The sequence below is a fragment of the Lithobates pipiens genome, unplaced genomic scaffold, assembly GCF_037356315.1.
Source record: "Lithobates pipiens isolate NorthernLeopardFrog02 unplaced genomic scaffold, aLitPip1_a1.2 Scaffold_8, whole genome shotgun sequence".
Taxonomy (NCBI): Eukaryota; Metazoa; Chordata; class Amphibia; order Anura; family Ranidae; genus Lithobates; species Lithobates pipiens.
The window spans coordinates 593,962,680-593,982,279 of record NW_027507903.1 but is presented as its reverse complement, the minus strand read 5'-3'; the positions used below and the strand labels follow the sequence as shown (position 1 = coordinate 593,982,279).

Here is a 19,600-nt window from a genome sequence, read left to right as displayed (position 1 = left end):
TATGTCAAAAAAGGCCCACACCAAGGAATTTTTCAAAATCACCGGGGAGTCAGCAGCGCCTTGCACCTGTGGAGCTCTGTGGTGTAATGCAATAGGCTAGCTGCCTTTAAGTTGCCCCCTGGAGGTCATCCTGCCTCGTTGGAGATGTGCCTCCTCCTCTCTTCTATCGGGCACCCAAGTAGAGTCAGTGACCTCATCATCCCCTCCCTGCTCATCACTGGAGCAAACTTGGCAGTATTCTGCAGCTGGGGGAACATGACTGCCAGTTTCTTGTCCTTTTTGGGCACCCCCTCTCTCTAGGCTCACGTTACTCCCTTCCTTAACCTGGGTACCAACATCGGAGCCTTCAAATCACTGAGCATCCTCCAGCAGCATCTACCCGACACTGTGATCGAATAGTTCGGGGGACTCCTCTGTGCATGATGGTGGGGCTACGGAAGGAGTGACTGTGGACAAGGAGCTGGTGGAATAGGCTGCTTTGGCAGCTGCATTGGAAGGCAAACTACTCTGAGCCTGGGTGACAGAGGATGAGGAGGATGAGGACAGCTTTATTATCCACTCCACCAACTCTTCTGCATGTTCTGGCTCAATAACATGGCCAGCAGCAGAAAAAAAAAAGGACAAGCGTGCCCCACCTGCAGAGGATGTCCATGACCAGCACTGTTGACTGTAGACACAGAGCCTGCTTGCCCTCTTTTAGTGGCCTGTGAGCATCAGTCTCTCCTTGGTGGCCTTCCAGACATGATGTATATTTTGTTTTGCAACACCACACTACACTGTATTGGATACTGTGTACACCTCCAGTAGAGACTGTACTGTGGCTACACTGTATTGTGTACTGTGTACACCACCAGAAAAGTAGTAGCAACTGCACTACGGCTGCATTGTATTGTGTACTGTTAGGGGGGACTGTGGAGGAATGTAATGTACATAAAAATGTCTATGTATACATGTTTCTATGCAAATCCTTACTTATTATATAGTATACAGATTAGCTCTGCTTTGGAACTGAAGATAGCGACTACCCTTGCTACCCATTCATTTGAAGAATAAGGAAGTGAAGACAGAGCCAGCAACAACCAAGCCTCACCATCAAGTTTCTCCATTTCTCTTCTATTTCAACCAATGAGATGTACCTATTAGACTGACATAGCAATGACGTATAATTATTCTCTCTGTATAAAACATTATCACCACCCTGCAATAAAGCAGAAGTGTGGAAGTAATTGAGCTGAACATGTGTCAGAGTGTTTGCTTCCAGAGTGCATGCATATTCACACATTCTAATTAGAAACAGCAGAAGATAACCTTGAACGCAATTCAAGTCCATCCATTGTACATTTGGCTCCCGTAACATGGGGTTCCAGGCTTCAATCGAAGAGAGACAGCAAGAGGGATCGAGTGGGTGGCCGAGACAGAGCAAGGGGGTTTGTGCAGCCCTAACAGTACGGCTAGCATATTTATTCTTACCACTGTACGACTTGTCTCTGTCTGGGCTGGCAGGTTGGTCTTGTTGACTCTCTGAGATTCAGAGGCATGCAATTTATTCCTTGCCTGGGGCTGTTTTAATGAACCTGCCATTGGGTCTCTGCTGACTGTGTATTATCTGTTCAGTGTCTTTCATCCTGAAGGATTGCAACTCAGCAGACTGAAAATGCTGTTGCAGTTGTGTGTCCTGACTCAGATCAGCTGTGGACCTCTGGGGGAGACGGAGCCTTACAACAAACATCTAAGGACGGGTTACTCGGGGTTGACAGTGTAGGACCTCTGAGGGTTTGCACCGCAAAGCCTCAGCAGCTGAGCTAACGGTGGCAGGAGTAATGTTATGTCATGTCCTAAATGAGTATGTAGATTAATCTTTGGTATTCATGAGGGAGGCTGGAGCTTACTATACAGACAGGAACAGCCAGGAGAGAGTGACTGGAAAGGGAGACAAGCCTGTTAGTTTTTCCCTCACATCGCTACAGCCCCCACCCATGGAACCATTACAAAAGAGATTTGGGCTGCACTGGGGGTTCAGTTGGTCAGACAGTTTGCCCATTGCCCTGTTCAGTGTCAGACACACTCCTCGGGGGAAACATGCCCTATCCCCTTATGACATTTTGTTTGGTTCAGCCCCCAGACTTGGTTGTTACTTTCCACAACAGTTACAGTTACAATCTGATGTGTTGACTAATTATGTAACCACATGATCACGAGAATTAACCTGAATGCATGTCCAGGTGTTTTCTTCCATTCTAGATCCTGAATTAAATACAGGAACACACCAACTACTGCCTGGAGATCCTTGAGCCAATATATGATGGTTCATTCCAAGTTTTGCTGACTACAGCCATCTCAGTCAAATTGACCACCTGATACACGCTTCCCACTGCAAGAAAGCTCCAATCCCTGTGGACAAGATCCCGCCCATTTCATGACGACCATGCTACATATCCTTTTTCTGTTTGGTCTAGGGGGGCCCAGGAGGTGGCCATCACAAATAATTAAACATAATTACATTTTGGTATAACTCTTCAGGTACACACGTGACCACCTTTGCCTTTGATTAATGTGACATAGTACCTTGTCCAGTTGACCCTTCATGGAAATGCCATTGGTACAGTGACATCCTTGACGGTAAGGATATATATGTGTGTGTCACAGACAGTTACTGGGGACAGAGTGGTGGCTTCTGGGGAGGGGGCAGTGGGTTGGAACACAGGGTCAGACTGGGGGTACTGATCACAGACACCCTGAACCATCACTCAATCGTAGGAAAAAGCGGGCAGTTCCCTACGGAAGCTTTGACCCTCATGTGTACATAGATGCCATAGGGGTCCCAAGGGGGGCCCCTGATGAATTCAAAGCCAGGGGCCAGGTAAAAGCTGGTTTTGAGTCTTTTATCCCCATAATAACTGTCAACAAGAATGTAGATTGGATCAACTACATATTCTATAACCAACAGAGATTCGTGAATTACACCAAAAATGCCCTTGTCAGGAAAGTGTCCGTCCGCTGGTAAGATCTATCATTTGGTGTGCAGTACTGAGGTCCACCAAGCGGTGTCCCCTGGCAGTTTGGATCTGTCAGGAGAGTCTTTCCATGCCTGCTGTCCATTCCGATGCGCCTGCTTTCCAGTCTGACGTGCCCGTCTTCCAGTCTGACATGCCCACTTTCCAGCCTGATGTCTTGAAGCTTGCCTTCCAACCTGATGTCTTGGTGCCTGCCTTCCAGCCTGATGTCTTGGTGCCTGCCTTCCAGCCTGATGTCTCCACTTTCCAGTCTGATGTGCCGACTTTCCAGTCTGATGTGCCCGCTTTCCAGCCTGTTGTCTCAGTGCATGTTGTCTCAGTGTCTGGCTTCCAGCCTGATATCTCAAAGCTTATCTTTCAGCCTGATGTCTCTGTGCCTGCCTTTCAGCCTGATGTCTCTCTGGCCACCTTTCAGCCTGATGTCTCGGTGCCCGTCTTTCAGCCTGATGTCTCGGTGCCCGCCTTCCAGCCTGATGTCTCGGTGCCCGCCTTCCAGCCTGATGTCTCGGTGCCCGCCTTCCAGCCTGATGTGCCTGCTTTCCAGTCTGATGTGCCCGCTTTCCAGTCTGATGTCTCGGTGCCTGCCTCCCAGCCTGTCTTGTTGCCCGCCTTCCAGCCTGATGTCTTAATATTGGTGCCCCAGTCTTTCAAACCAATGTCCGTTACTCTGCTTGCCGAATCATTGCCTGTTACACAGCATGCCAGTAGGGAGCCTGCTGCCCAGCTCAATGACCTGGAGCCCACTTCCTGCCCTGATGTGCCCACTGTCTGCTCGGATTTGCCTGATGACCAGCCTCCACCATTCTGCTCAATGCCATAGACTATGGACAATTAAAACTAGTTGTAACATCCAGAGGGTGTTCCGTTAAGGGGGGGGGGGGGGAGTACTGTCAGGAAAGGGTCTGTCCACTGGTAAGATCTATCATGTGGCGTGAAGTACTGAGGTCCACCAGCAGGTGTCTCCTGGCAGTTTGGAACCGTCAGGAGAGTCTTTCCCTGCTGATGTAATGTTATCATTGGGCCGCAGTACTGACGTCCACCAGCGGATGAATTCTGGCAGTATGGAGCAGACAACACTCCCTACACTCAGGTGTTACAGGACAATCACTGGCAGTTCCATAAATACCCGACTAGCCCTCACATGCTTGCCTTGGTATCTTTCTTTCTTGTGCCCTGTATCGTGAACCCTTTAGCCTGAGCCAATCCTGATTCTGTCCCTCCTGTGTCCCTGTTCCCTTGTAAACCTGATCCCATCCATTATATCCCTCTCCTGTCCTGCCCTTGTTCATTTGCTGTCCCCTGTGTATGACCTTGGCATGGCTAACGTGTTTGATTTGGGTACTTTCCTATGGCTGTATATACTATCTGTTGTCTGTGGGTTTCTGTTGGTTGGTTGAGCACTATTTGTATTTGGGGTGCTTACTTATTTATATCACTTATCTTAAATAAACATTATTCTTATTCATTTTACATGCGTTTTGGTTTCCTGTTTGCAGTACACACAATTTGATCACACCTGTTCATGACAGCCCTGCAGGGAATTGCTGACCAGTTAGCCCCCACTTCCAACAAGACATTCCAGAACCGGATGGCCCTAGACATGGTGTTAGCTGAGAAAGGAGGTGTCTGTAAAATGATAGGAAAAATGAGAACCTGTTGCACCTACAGTCCTGATAATACTGGCAGTGGGACATTGCCCGATCTCTACAGCCGCGCATCGGGGCAATGTCTCACTGTCTGTGATTAGCGCAGCGCTGCGGCGACTTCCTGGTGGGCTCTGCACGTGGACCATGTGAACACGCCTGGGCTCATCCTTAAACACCACACCTGTACAATATCAATGCTGTTTAAGCATCATTTTGTCCATAGCCTTGGCACAAAAAGGCATATAGTTAAAAAAAAAAAAAGATTTACCTTCAGTATTTAGGGTCTTCCAACTCCATTAGAGGGTGAACATGGAGGGGTAGGGGGGTGTAGAAAATAACTGACTAAGGATGAGCTCAGGCGTGTTCGCACACTCCACGTGCAGAGCCCGCCAGGAAGTCGGCGCAGCGCTGCGCTAATCACAGGCAGTGAGACATTTCCCGATCTCTGCAGCCGCACATCGGGGCAATGTCTCACTGCCTGTGATTAGAGCAGCGCTGCGCCGACTTCCTGGCGGGCTCTGCACGAGGTCCATGCGAACACCCCTGAGCTCATCCCTATTACTGACCAACTGCAATCAACAGGTGGCCTGGAGCAGACCAAAAAAGAGCATCGTAGTTGGGGGAGGGGCTGTCTTTTATTCAGCTAGATACAGGTGGTAATGTGAGACTCCAGGGATTAGCGCAGTGATGCACCGACTTCCTGGCAGGCTCTGCACGTGGACCATGCGAATACGCCTGAGCTCATCTCTAGTGGTGTTATAAGAGCTCTGCAATGTTATCATTGTCTCTCCCTTTGGCTTTCATTTTTTCCTGTCTGTATATGCAGCACGCCACACTGCTCTCCTGGCTTTATTGTCAGTCTCAGAGTGGCTGTGAATGGGGTCACTGGGTGCAGGGACATGGGCAGCACAGGATGGGACTGCCAGACACCATGCGATGGTGTAATGATCTTGGGTGTCTGCAGTTGGGAGGGTTTCTCTCCCTCTCTCTCTGCAGTCCTGCTAGGCAAGGACTTACCTCATATTCTGACTGTCCTGTCTGTCTCTGGATGTGCTGTCATGGCTCCCCTGCTATGCTGTATATTCCTGTGGGCTAAGACCCCATACATACTATGCAACTTTTGTTGTCTGATTTCCTATAGATTTAGCAGGGCCATGTAGTGCAAGGGCCTGCCCGATTGCATACAAATCGAGACTCTTGAAGTTTGGCCTCTTGCTATGAGGGAAGAAATCCAGATTAGATTGTATAGTGTGTATCCAGCTTAACTGTGTCTGATGTCTGCCTTTGGAAATGCTGCCTGAAGCTCAACTGGTGCTTCTAAGGGAGTGGATGAAGGACCTGCTCCCTGCTAATCTATAGCAGCCTCCCCTGACAGAAATGTCAGGCTGCTTTTTTCTGATGTGTCCAGGGGAGGGCTGGCAGGCTTAGGCCTGGGGGGCAAGTCCAGTCAAGTGGCCCATAGAACCGGTGGTGGCAATGTGATGGATCAAGAAAACAGTCTCTAAGGTTTTTCTTGATCACAAAGGTGGGGGGGGGGGGCAGGGAGGACAATGTGGCCCTCCAGGGCCTATGGGGGACTTGTACTACCATGGCCTCCAGGAACTAAACCACAAGAAAGTCGCTGTATGAATCCCTCAGAGCTGAGGACCTGACCCCCCCATTTCTGCAACTAGACAGACTACAAGTCCCAGCATTAACCCTTGAGATCTAAGGATGTGTCCCCTTATATCCCACAGGTTCATGCTGTGCCCTGTAGGCCTTCACTAGTTGGGGGTGTGTGACACATCCTGAGCTCTGAGGGGTTTATGCTGGGACCTTTGGGTGTTACATCCCAAAATGTAAAGGACTACAAGTCCCAGCATGAACCCTGGCTGAGATTTAAGGCTGTGATCTCCTCCTCTGCTGCCGTTGTTCTGGCATATAGTGTCCTGCCATCATATAGTGTCCGCCCCGTACTGCGCATGAGCAGTGCTTGCTCAGTACGGAGCAGAAGAAGCTTTGGAAAATCTCCGGTCTTCTATCGCCGCTGCTGCTGTCGCCGTCTTCTGTTCTCCTCTTTTGGAGATGTTGCCTCGTCGCTGTCACTATGACAGGACATGCGGCGACTTATATAGAGACATTACCGGACGATAGCCCCGCCCATTATGATGTCACAGTCTCAGAGGATGCTGGGACTGTGACATCATAATGGGTGGGGACATCATCCGGTGATGTCCCTATATAAGTCGCCGCACGCCGCGTCTCTGTCATTGTGACCGGAGACAGCGACCAAGGCAACATCTCCTGAAGAGAAGAAGAGAAGAACAGAAGATGGTGATAGCTGCACAGTGGCCTGGCAAGAAGAACTGAAGGGCGGGGACAAGACCCCCGAAGAGGGGAACAAGACCCCTGAAGTTGGAAGAAGAGGGTGGCAGCGAAGAAGAAAGCCAGGCTCCTCAGCTAGTAAAAGAGCTAGCAGAAGATAGCGGAGGAGTCTGGCGAGAAGACCCCCGAAGACGGAAGAAGACCCCCGGAGCTGTGCAATAAACTATTTTAACCCTTGTGTGTTGTGTTTTTTTTTTTACTTTTTTTCACAGGTGAATGGGTAGGGGTACATTGTAACCCATACTCATTCACATAGGGTGGGGAGCCAGGATCCGGGGCCCCCTTATTAAAGGGGGCTCCCGGATTCCAATAAGCCCCCCGCCCGCAGACCCTGACAACCAACAGCCAGGGTTGTCGGGAAGAGGCCCTTGTCCTCATCAACATGGGGATGAGGTGCTTTGGGGTGAATGAATGAATTAAATACTTGTATAGCGCACAATGCGAACTGAATCGCCTCTAGGCACCTTCCTCTAGGCACCTTTCCCAAGGCCCTTCCCCAAGGCACCCCTCCATGTTGAGGGCACACTGCCGGTATGGCTCAGGAGGGGGGCGCTCGCTTGTCCCCACCCCCTTTCCTGGCTGGGATTTTTTCGGCGTAGGGATTCCTCTTTAAGTCCATACCAGGTGACGGGGCTAGCGACGCCTGCTTCGCTGGCCCCGGCTACTTGGAGACGCACTCAAAAGCGGACATTTCTCCGGGTGCGAAAAGTCCATTCATTTCAAAAGTACGGCGGACTGGCACAAACATATTGTCCGCCAAAATGCGATTTCGGAGGACAGATTGGAGTGCAAAAATACTTTCTTAGGCCGCCGGACTTTTGGGTAAAAAAAGTCCGCCGGAGCCTACACACGGATTGTTTGATCGTGTGTACGAGGCATTAGGCTACATATTATATGGATAGAGCTTGATCATTTTATCACATGGCCGAATATTTGTTCCTTCTACCTTTATACCTTATGTCTGTAATTTCAAACGAGATACCGTTAATTCATATCCGAATGTAATGTTGTTAACTTGAAATAAACATTTTTTAAAAGTTAAAAAAAAAATCGATTAATCGAACACAAAAATTTTAATCAGTAACAGCCCTAATATATATATCTCAATCACAAACACACAGTCTCATATATATGTATATATAAACGGTATATATGTATATATATAACTGTTTATATATACATATATATGAGACTGTGTGTATATATATATAGACAGACATTGCCTGAAGTGTAATAGTACACCATGAAATGCACTGTAGATTCAGGCTACACTGGATGCAGAGTGTATATATATAATATATATTCGAGAATGCAGAAGTGTCCATCATTTTGAGCCTTAAAGAGACTATTATGCCATTTTTCCTTCCCCTCCCAAAAACCATTATTTGGCTCAATTTAAGCCAATTTTGTCAACTCTTATATGATGTATTTAGATTTCCTCAATTTGTAATAGGGTGTTTTGGTTACTTTTTAATTTATATAACCATTCATTATCACTTCAATCACCAGATTTTGTTTATTTAATACTATATCACTGGTTGTTTATTCAATTTTGTTATAGTAAAGTAGAGTTCCACCTCAAAAAAAAAAAAAAGATTAATGTGCTTAAAAAAAAAAAAAAAAAATTTGGAGAAAACTTTTTTTTTTACTCACCTCTAAAAGCCTGTTGCTAGGGGGTTCCTTGTAGTCTGCCTCCTTCGGCGCCTGGGCCTCCTGGCATCACTTCACTTGGTGCAGGAAAGAAGATCGCCTCCCCCTCCCTCTTGTCAATCATCTGGAACACATGACCGGTCCCAGATAATTGCATGGCCAGTGACGGGGCACGGCGCGACTCACTAATGCGCAGTGGGTGCCTGGCTGTGAAGCCACACTAGAGCGGCCACAGTTAAAATGCCGGCGCCGCTGAGCAGAGATGGAGATGAGTTGGGCTTTGATCTCCCTCATCGCTGGACCCTGGGACAGGTAAGTGTCCGATTATCAAATACACTGCAGCTAACTGAATAACCTGCCTGCTTAATCTAAATCACGCTACCTCTCCGTCCACACCAACAAAACTACACAGGGCCGCCATGTAGGCTGCCTTATATAGTGTGAGGCGTGGACTAAGCCATGATTGGCCAAAGGTACCCTGCCTTTGGCCAAGTATGGCTCTCAGGTGCATGCTTTGGCCAATCATCATACAGCAATGTACTGCGATCTCACAGTGCCTTATGGGGCACTCCACGGTGCTCATATTTTCCTCAAACGCCCCATAATGTTCGTTCTTCAGAGAACGGGCGAACACCCGATGTTCGAGTCGAACTTATGTTCGACCCGAACATCGAGCTCATGCCTATTTAAGATTCACAGACTCGCCATAGTAAATATTGCAATTTCCTGACAGAATTAGTAAATAAATAAGATGCTTCTGTCACTCACCCTTCGTTGTTTTTTGTTCAATTAACATGACCGTGGAACGACGTTTCCGCTTTCCATGTAATTCACAAAGAGGTTCTGTAATGGAGATAGATATAAATTACATGTGACACAAAGCTGACCTTTATTCACATTTAAAATATTACATAATCATTACTCTGCCCTCTCTCTAATACACATTTGATATCTTCGTTTTTTTGATGTAGCAAACACCTTTCTCTCGGTACTTACTTCCACTTCCTCATTCCATGGTGAGGCTAGCGTAGCCTATTGCCCATAGCTGTCCTCATCCCATTCTTGCATTCCCCACTTTGGCTGCACACACCTATCCCACCGCAGGAGAAGGAACATCGGCAGGCAGCTAGAATGAAGAGCTGCGTGCTGTGTTTCAAATCTCCTGGCCATGCAATGCCTTCTACAGGGACAGCACTGTACACCAAGGTAAAAGTGTGGGCAGACACAAGAGATGGGGGTGTAAAGAGGAGGAGATACAGCTTCTGCTCTCTCCACTTTAGTATGTCACAAGCATACTGCAACGGCAGCTGCAGCCAGCCCTAATTAAATGGACAGTTTCTCCCAACCAATGAATTGTATAGAAAAGAGGAATCAGGGTATTTTTGCAAACTGTCCATAAAAAAACGAATGGTAGGCAACCCTGAGTTGCAGTCATAACAAGGATGTTCCCTTACCCACTTGTATCAGGCTCCAAGCACAGAGGATAATGCACACAAACTCAGTGGGACCTTCATTTGGAGACAGCCTATTGGAGCAGCTCTGGAAAGTCTTGTTCTTTGTTTAATACATTTTTATTAGAAATTAAAGAGTAGTGTGCACAAGGTACATTATACAGTATACAGTATACGGTACAGAGAAGAATTAAACCTTTTGATAATTGAACCTCGTAATATACATAGCAGTCAGTTAACCATACGCAAAGGATTATAAGAGCAGGATAGTGTTCAAATACCATTTATAACATCAAAGCCTTCGACGCTCACCACCTGGTGAAATTCTGTCATGTACTGGGTATCTGCATCAGTATCTTCCCTTTAAGATTCCTCTATTTAAGTATATTACCTTGGGAACACAGACAGAAGGAGAAAGAGAGCAGAAGAGAGAAATTAGAAAGTAGGAGGGGAGAGAGGAAAGAGGAGGTTGGGAAGGGGGGGGGGGGGGGCCCTTCTCAGTCCAATCTTTTTTTTTTTTTTATCAAAATATTTTATTGGAGATTTTACAATTACATTATAATGACTGGTAAACAAAATTAGTAATCATAGTCAAAAAACGACCAACAATGTCCTGTCTATGACATTTTACAATCACACTAAGATGTACTATATTAGTTGGCAGTGTTTATTAAACTAGAGTCATAGATAAGTAAGGAGGAGCGTTGCTCTACCCCACCTCCTCCAATGCCCCATCCGGGAACTGGAGGGGCTAGGCAGAGGAGATGTTGATCACTTGGTTTTACAGCAGTTGGGTTAAACCTATTAACAGTAACAATATCAACATGGAATCTAGATAGAGACTGGTATATTTAATATTGTTGTGGAGATATCAAAGGGAAAGGAGTGGGGGAGGAAGGGGTACCTGAGTACCATCGCCCGTACCATTCTTTCCAACATTTCCAATTGTTGTCAAAAATTTCACAAGAGGTTTTTCTGATTGCTAAAAGCCTTTCGTATTGGTAGTTAAGATTAACCTGTACTATTACTTCAGAGGGGTTCGGAGAGAGGGTACTTCTCCAATGTCTATGACTAATTTTGCAGTGATTAAAATGTGGGTTACCACTATACGGAATTGTTTGGGATAATTTTTTATGCCTAGGTGAAGGACTGCCAGAGCTGGTTCTGGGGCCTGTAGTATCCCAGTAATGTCTGCTAACTTCTTCATATGCACATGGGAGTTAATTTGTCCAGACAAGGCATGCTGAGATTGTACACATGTACAGCCAGCCATGTACATGTATGTCAAAAAAGGTAATAGGGTCTTCTTCTATATATGAAATGTACCTGTTCTCTGAATGGTTGTCCATTCAAAATCTGATTGTATGGCAAGCCCAGCATCATAGAATACTTGCATGCTGTCAGAACCACTCCCTGGGGTGCAACCAATGTCAGATTTTTCAACTGAGTCCCACACCTGTTGCAGAAAACAAAATGTAGTAACTATTTCCAGTGATGGGCTATGGCACTCTTAGCTTCACTAAGCCTCAAACCAGGGCATGAATGAGCTGCAAAAAAGAGCAAAAACTAAATATCACACCTTTAATAAAATAGCAAAAACAGTTCCCAAGGAAGTAACCATAACCACAAAGATGGCTAAAATATAAAAAAATAAAAAAAAATAAAAAAAAAAACGGCCCACTATACTGTATTCTGAACTATGTCAGTCCTCTTACCTTGGCTTGTGAAATCTTGTTTTTTTTGCTGAGCACGTAGACTCCTTTGTCTACTGCCACAAGCCCCACTTTGGCACTGTGGTCTGCTCTCAATACAAGTCTCATGACCCCTCCAGGAGGTTGTGGACCAAGGTCTCTTGGTTTTTCACCATCCAGATCCAGCTGTGAAGCATAATAATTGACATTTCATAAAATATTTTAGTTCTGGAAGTTTGAACATAGATTCATAGCGTAAGGTGGAATTGCAGTCAAAACATTTTTTTGTCAGTGGGTGTGAAAAGTTTAAAACATCTTCATGTAGTGCTACCCCTTAAGGAGGTGCTGCAAATTTGAAACGTTTTCCATAAGTAGTACAGTGCCTATCAGTTACACAAGCAACAGTCTGTTCACTCTGGCTCTAGTAAACAGGATAGGGAATGTAATTTTGAGATTTATTCCTTGTAGAGCTTTAACAGGAGTGGGGTAAAGGGCATGGATTACTCCAAAACACTTAAGGAAAATTGGCAGAGGATGCTCTTCTCTTAGAAAGATAAGACAGTGTCACCTACTTTGGCTGGAGACCGAGCTGAGGAGAGGGTTTTCTTTGCGGCTCTGGTCTGAGCACCCCTGAATGTGATGAGAGAGGTACAATGCTCAAAGTAGCATGGGTGACGTTAGATGGGTAGCAGGTGAAGACCCTCCAGGAAAGGATTGTGGTTGGCAAACCACAGGGTGGCACTCTGGAGAAGAACCTTGGAAACAGTGTGAAGACTTGAGCAGGAGTACACTCAAAAGCACATGCAGTTAATTTCCAGAGTCAGAAACGTAGTTGAGGCAAGCCAGGGTCACTCTTGTTTAGGTATGAGGGAGCACAGTCGAGTAGCAGGCTGAGGTCAGTACAAGGCAAGCAGGCAGAGCCTTGTCAAGTAGCAGGCCGAGGTCAGTCAGTAGAGAAGCAGGCAATGCGTAGTCAAAGGCAAACTGAGGTCGGAATCCGGAATACACAGAGCAAGGTCAGGGGAAGGCCAGCCAGGTCAGCAAAAGGAGATAAGTCAGCATGAGCACAGGGACACAGATCATGGGTGAGCTGAAAAACATCCAGCAACTAGCAGACATTGGTGCCATCCACAGGATTGGGAGGGCATGTAACAATGTGTGTGGACATGCGCACCAATGCATGCCAGTGCACACAGATGCAGCTGGTTACTGGCCAGAGTCTGTTTCTTTGCTGGAGAATGCACACGAGCATTAACTGCAAGAATATGTGCATTAGCTGCATGAGTATTAGCTTCCTGACAATGTCCCCCCCCTCCCCCCATTGTAAAGCCTCCAAATTCCCATTGTGACCAACTTCTCTGTGAACCTGTTGGAAATGTCCAGAGGTAGTTCAGGAGCATGACTATTTTATTCTGGCTCCCAGGAACCCTCTTCATTGATTTGTGAAGGAATGGATTTCATTGTTATACGCAAACTCTGCAATGAGCAGCAGAGAAGCCCAATCATGTTAGAAAGACAAAAAACATTGGACGCACTGCTTTTGGTCAATGCAACATATGTATTATTACAAAAAAAAAAAAAAGTGACTGGAATATCAGGCAAAGGGAAGCTGCTTTCACAGAACAACACGTGGTGCACCAAAAACAATTAAGTTAACCACTTGTCAACCGCTGCACACCGATATACGTCGGCACAATGGCAACGGTGGGCAAATGGGCATACCTGTACATCCCCTTTAATTGGCGGAGCTAGCGGGCGCATACAGTGTGACTGTGCTTGGGGGACCCGTGGACTCAATGTCCGCCAGTGTCCCGGCGATCGTGTCACGAAGCCGCAGAACGGGGAGATGCCTATGTAAACAAGGAATTTCCCCGTTCTGCCTAGCAACATGACAGATCTACTGCTCCCCTTCATCATGAACAGGGATCACTGTCATGTCCTAGGTAGCCCATACCTCCTACAGTTAGAATCGCTCCCTAAGACACACTTAACCCCTTGATCGCCCCCCTAGTGTTTAACCCCTTCCCTGCCAGTGTCATTTACACAGTAATCAGTGCATTTTTATAGCACTGATCGCTGTATAAATGACAATTGTCCCAAAATAGTGTCAAAAGTGTCCGATGTGTTTGCCATAATGTCACAGTCATGATAAAAAAAAAGCACAGATCGCCGCCATTACTAATAAAAAAAAAATTATAATAAAAATGCCATAAAACTATCCCCTATTTTGTAGACGCTATAACTTTTGTGCAAACCAATCAATATACGCTTATATTCTGGTCAGGAAGGGGGTAAAATCTTCTGGGGCTGAAGTGGTTAAATTAAGTAAATACAAAATATCTTTAAAAATTTCAAATAATGAACATGGGCTTCGGCAGAACTTTTTTTTTTGGGGGGGGGGCATCATTTTAAGGTCACCCATGCTCCACCCCTTTAGACAATGTCATGAAGGGGAGGGGCTTAGTCATTATCACATAAAGCGCAGGCATGCAAAGGTTTGAGAAACCTGATGCAAAAGCTTAATAGAAGGATCAAGCTACCATTGTCTGATTAATCATTTAATCAATTTCAACCTCACAGTGCCAATCAATTTCAGCCTTATTGTGCCCATCATATGCAGCCTTACTGTGTCCATTTAATGTAGCCTCACTGTGCCGGTCAAATTCTGCCTTACTGTGCACATAATAGGCAGCCTCCCTGTGCCCATCAATTGCAGCCTGCACAGTATGGAGGGTGTACAGTATGTGCATATGGGGGGGGGGGGCGGGTGGATGGTTTTAGTATATATAGGAAGGTGGGTGTATATAGCTGTTCACAGGACAGATGATATATATCTGCAGTCAGTGATGATGGAGGAAGGTCTCTATATACAGGAAGGAAGGTGGGTTTATACAGCTTTATATACAGGACAGATGATGTATATCTGCAGTCAGTGATGATGGAGGAATACAGGAAGGAAGGTGGGTGTATATAGTAGTATACAGGGCAGGACAGATATCTTTCCAGCAATAGCTGTCCCACTTCCAACTTTCCAATATGCTCCTCCTAAAGAATCTGGAAGCCCCCTTTAACAAGGGCACCTCCAGATCCTGGCTCCCCTTATGTGAACGAGTATGGGGTACATTGTACCCCTACCCATTCCCCCCAAAAAATAGATCAGTGGCGAGAGTGGCATTGTAGAAAGAAGAAGAACACTGAACAAAGAAGACAGGAGAAAGAAGAAGACCAGAGAAAGAAGAAGACCGGAGAGAGAAGCTGGGGAAGAAGACAGAAAGAAGAAGCGGGGAGAAGAAGACCGATGGAAGAAGCAGAGGAAGAAGAAGACATTTTTAATAAAGGACCTGTCATAAACTGTCTCTTATCTGTTGTAACATTACACTATGCAATGTACCCCATACTCATTCACATGGGGGGGCAGGATCTGGCAGATTCTGATAAGCCGCAGTAGCAGTGGATAACGGAAAAGTATATGAGATTTCCTGCCCCGAGGGGTGGCTGAGCTCAAGCACCTCTGAACATAGTCCTGACTCTCAGTTCACTCTGTATGTAGCTGTTTGCATGTTGTGAGGCAGACGTTCCAGCAGGGGTTCTCCACAATGGCTGCAGTGGCCCCAGGCTTTCATTGCTGCCATCAGCTTCTGGCAGTTGCTGCAGACTAAAGACAGGTTTTAGGCTCCCTAGGCAGTACCCAAGGCAAAATATCCTTGGTGTACCAGCCTTACACCAGTGTTCCTCATTAGCTCCTACACTGCAGCTAGTCTTTGCAAGCATCCCAGCATTGCACCTCTAGACATTAGAATGCTGCGTCATCCAAAAAATGTGTGCCATTTGCACGCTTCTTCTCTCTAAACAATTGCAAGCTCTGGGAGCCCTTTCTTCTGCATTTGCTAACTCTTTATGTTTTTCTTGAAAATGCCACTCTTACTGGCAACTAATCTATTAGACAAACTCCACACTTGCAGTAATTGAACACCACACACAGCCCTCTCCTGCATATTCACACACTGAAAATCATAAAATTATGTGATATAAGCTCATACACCATAAATGGTGCTAAAATAAATAATTACCACCGTGAAAAAACATATTTCCCACCATGTGTACAAAAATTGTTGATATTGTAAACTTAAATACAAAACGATGATAAGAAGCAAATGTATATAGTCCAAAATTGAATGAGAAGCCGATGGTTAAATGTAGAGGCAGAAGGATAAGAAAATAAAACTTCAGTCCACTTAGGTGACACCGCACACAACTCCCTCAGAATATGAAGCAAGTGCACCAAGGAAAGAATCCTCCACCACTAGATCCAGTGAGGCTTACCAGCTAGTAGGAATGAGCTTCGAGTTCGAGTCAAACTCATGTTCGACTCGAACATTGCCTGTTTGCCTGTTCAGCGAACAGTGAACAATTGGGTCTGTTCGCGGCAAATTCGAAAAGCCGGAACACCCTGTACAAGTCTATGGGATAAATCTAAAGTGCTAATTTTAAAGGCTAATATGCAAGTTACTGTCCTAAAAAGTGTTTGGGGACCTGGGTCCTGCCCCAGGGGATATGGATCAATGCAAAAAAAAGTTTTAAAAACTTCTGTTTTTTCAGGAGCAGTGATTTTATTAATGATTAAAGTGAAACAATAAAAGTGTAATATTCCTTTAAATTTCGTACCTGGGGGGTGTCTATAGTATACCTGTGAATGCCTGTGTCTCTCATCCCAGCCACATCGATTTAATGGGATAAAACAAACAGAAGAGATCCCATAGTGTAACTCCACAAAAAACTTTTTATTAAAACATATAAAAATTAGGATATCAAACTCACAATTTAGCCGTATACAAGCGTGTGTATAAAGTAACGAGCCGGCTGTCTCTCTCTCTCTTTCTCACTGCCCATCCTTCCTAGACCAACGGGGAATGGCGGTGACGTCAGCACGCCACTCAACCCTACGTCGTTTCGTCAAAGCTGACTTCTTCCTGGGGTACGGGTGGCATGCTGATCCACCGCCTTAAGTATACAATGACCATAATTGTAAACGCCCACTTCTGAGCTCCTGGTTCACCCTCCCAATTTGTCATTTTGGAATAGGGCAACGCTGCCCTAATCGTAATACTGTAGAATGTCATAAGGGTGAAAAACACTTCACACTTGCATGGATAAATACCATTATATAACCTCCACAAACAAATGTATATAGTTCAAATGGGGGCATCCAGCTTTCATCGTTCAATTCACACACATTAATACACCATTTTAAAAAGGGGCTATTGTCAAAAGTTGGTGTACAAAAACATGTGAAATAGCCTATCTCCTCTATATGTACATTATGACTCTAATAATTTATTCACCAAAGTCATAACCATATTTATTCCATAAAAACATAATTATTTCTATTTTGATCGTTGGAATTCAATTCTAACACCCATTTATAAGGGCATAAATTATATAGATCCGAACCACCAACAATAAAATATATACAATTATAACCAGAATATTTAAATAAAAATAATTGTGAATATAAATAATTGACAAAATCACAATTATTTAGTTATAAACTGTAGGTCAACCCCCCACAATCTAATTGCAAAGTGCAAATTATCTAAATAGAAAAAGCCTTAGATGAAAATGCTGACCTCTATTCGCACATAAATGGAGCTTGCCAGTAATTTTTATAGTCATAACCTTACATTCAATTGTATACGCATTAAATGTACTATGTATACATGTTTCCTCTAAAATGTATTCAAATATATTTCTCACATCTATCTTTTAAAGAAAGGATGATGCCGGTTAGAGATTATATTGAAAAAAAAAAACTTTTATTCGTACACATAAAAATTTAAAAGTTAAAAAAACTACCATTAGTATTATAATTCGGTCACAATCGGTACCTATATGTATCCAATGATCACATAAATCCCGATTTCATCAAAGATGTTTAACCTGTACCAGGAACTCAGAAATGGTTCATAATACACAGGCCTAACTATTATCTATAAAGGCATTTACATCAACATCCACGTTAAGGCCATGCGGTGTATAACATTGTATTCTGTGTATCCACATCATCTCTAACCTCAACAAATCACGCACCAGGGAGCTACCCCACCAGTGTGCATTAAACCTGTCAATTCCTATGAACAATGTGTTTTTAGGATTACGATCATGGTGCAAGGCATAATGCTTGGATACAGAATTGAATTTGTATCCATTCTTAATTTTCGTAACATGTTCTCCCAAGCGAACCTGCATGGCTCGCTTGGTTCTGCCTATATACTGAAGCCCACAAGGACATTGTAAAAGATATACAACACCCTTGGAGCTACACATTATAAAAGGCTCAATTTTATATTCTCTCGAGGTACTGGTAGAAATGAACGACTCTGTTTTCTTCTGTTTACTCTTATTCAATGCACAAATCTGGCAACATCGACATTGGTGGTGTCCCATTAGTTGTTGAAAGAAAGAAACTTTCTTAGTTGGAGGATCTATCACATTTGGAGCTATCCTATTCCTGAGGGAGGGAACTCCCCTAAATATGACCTCTGGATTAGTTGGAAGGAAAGTACGGATAATTCTATCGCTACCCAATAAGTGCAAGTGTTTCCGCGACATCTTTTTAATCAAATAGTGCTGAGTTGAAAAGGTTGTAACTAATGGGATCATGGAAAATGAAAAAAGGGGGGCCAAAGGAGGGGCTGGAGGGTAACCAACCCCGGGACTTTTAAGGTATCAAATCAAAAGAATATTTTGATTAATATTTACTTATTGTATATCTCTGCTATTTTAGCTTTGATCATTGGCTGCTTAAATTTCCTGAAGAAGCTCAAATCGAGCGAAACATGTTGAAAATCGCAGCTTATTTCTGTCTTTTTCTTTATGGACAAAGTTGGGTAATTCTAGAGTGGTTTCCCACGCTGTACCGTGTAAGAATATCTTCATGATTGTAATAGTAAAGTTTTACTACTGACTTTGTAAAATGTAAATAAAATTATTTTTTATTAATTTCAATTGTTAATTCAGTCAATTTGAACAACTTTTACAATTAAACGAAATGTTCTTTTGATTTGATACCTTAAAAGTCCCGGGGGTTGGTTACCCCCAGCCCCTCCTTTGGCCCCCCTTTTTTCATTTTCTGATAATTACTGGGACGTGGTATCCTTAATGATTTGATCCTTCTCTCTTAATTTCTGAACTAATGGGATGATGGGTTTCTCCCTTTTGCTACCCAAACCCTCCTTCAATAATAAGGCTCTGTCAACCTCAGCAATTTGTTCTATGGTTTTATCCATAGACTACATCATAACCTTTCTCCTCCAATCTACCCTTTAGAATGTTTGCCTGTGACCTATAATCATTGACATCTGAACAATTCCTCCTCATTCTTACAAACTGACTTGTTGGGATTGATTTCAACCAAGAGTTATGATGAAAACTCCCCATTGGTATGAAAGAATTCCTATCAGTCTTTTTAAAATATGAAATCGTTTTAAACTTACTCTCACACTTACTGACTGTTAAGTCCAAGAAGTGAACACTCTCTTGGCTAGCCTCCACTGAAAATCTAATACCCCTATCATTATTGTTAATGCCAGAGAAAAATTCATCAAGTTGGGACATAGACCCCTCCCATAAGAGGAGGACGTCATCTATAAGCCATGTCAAAAAAGGCTTCGGTCCTTATAGATGAGGTCCTCCTCCTACTTTGCCATAAAAAGATTTGCTAAACTGGGGGCATATTTAGCCCCCATTGCCACCCCACGAACTTGCCGATAATATTTCTGTTCAAA

General features: G+C 44.5%; 1 protein-coding gene across 1 annotated transcript in view; it reads right to left on the bottom strand.

Moving 5' to 3' along the window:
* LOC143961246 (complement C3-like) overlaps window positions 1-19,600 on the bottom strand; it is a 659,302-nt gene that overhangs the window by 470,869 nt on the left and 168,833 nt on the right. The window contains exons 14-16 of the mRNA XM_077470481.1: window positions 11,841-12,002; window positions 11,452-11,581; window positions 9,443-9,517 (exon numbers count right to left, since the gene is read on the bottom strand). Of these exons, the coding sequence (XP_077326607.1) occupies window positions 9,443-9,517; window positions 11,452-11,581; window positions 11,841-12,002 (367 nt within the window). The remainder of the gene's footprint in view (window positions 1-9,442; window positions 9,518-11,451; window positions 11,582-11,840; window positions 12,003-19,600) is intronic.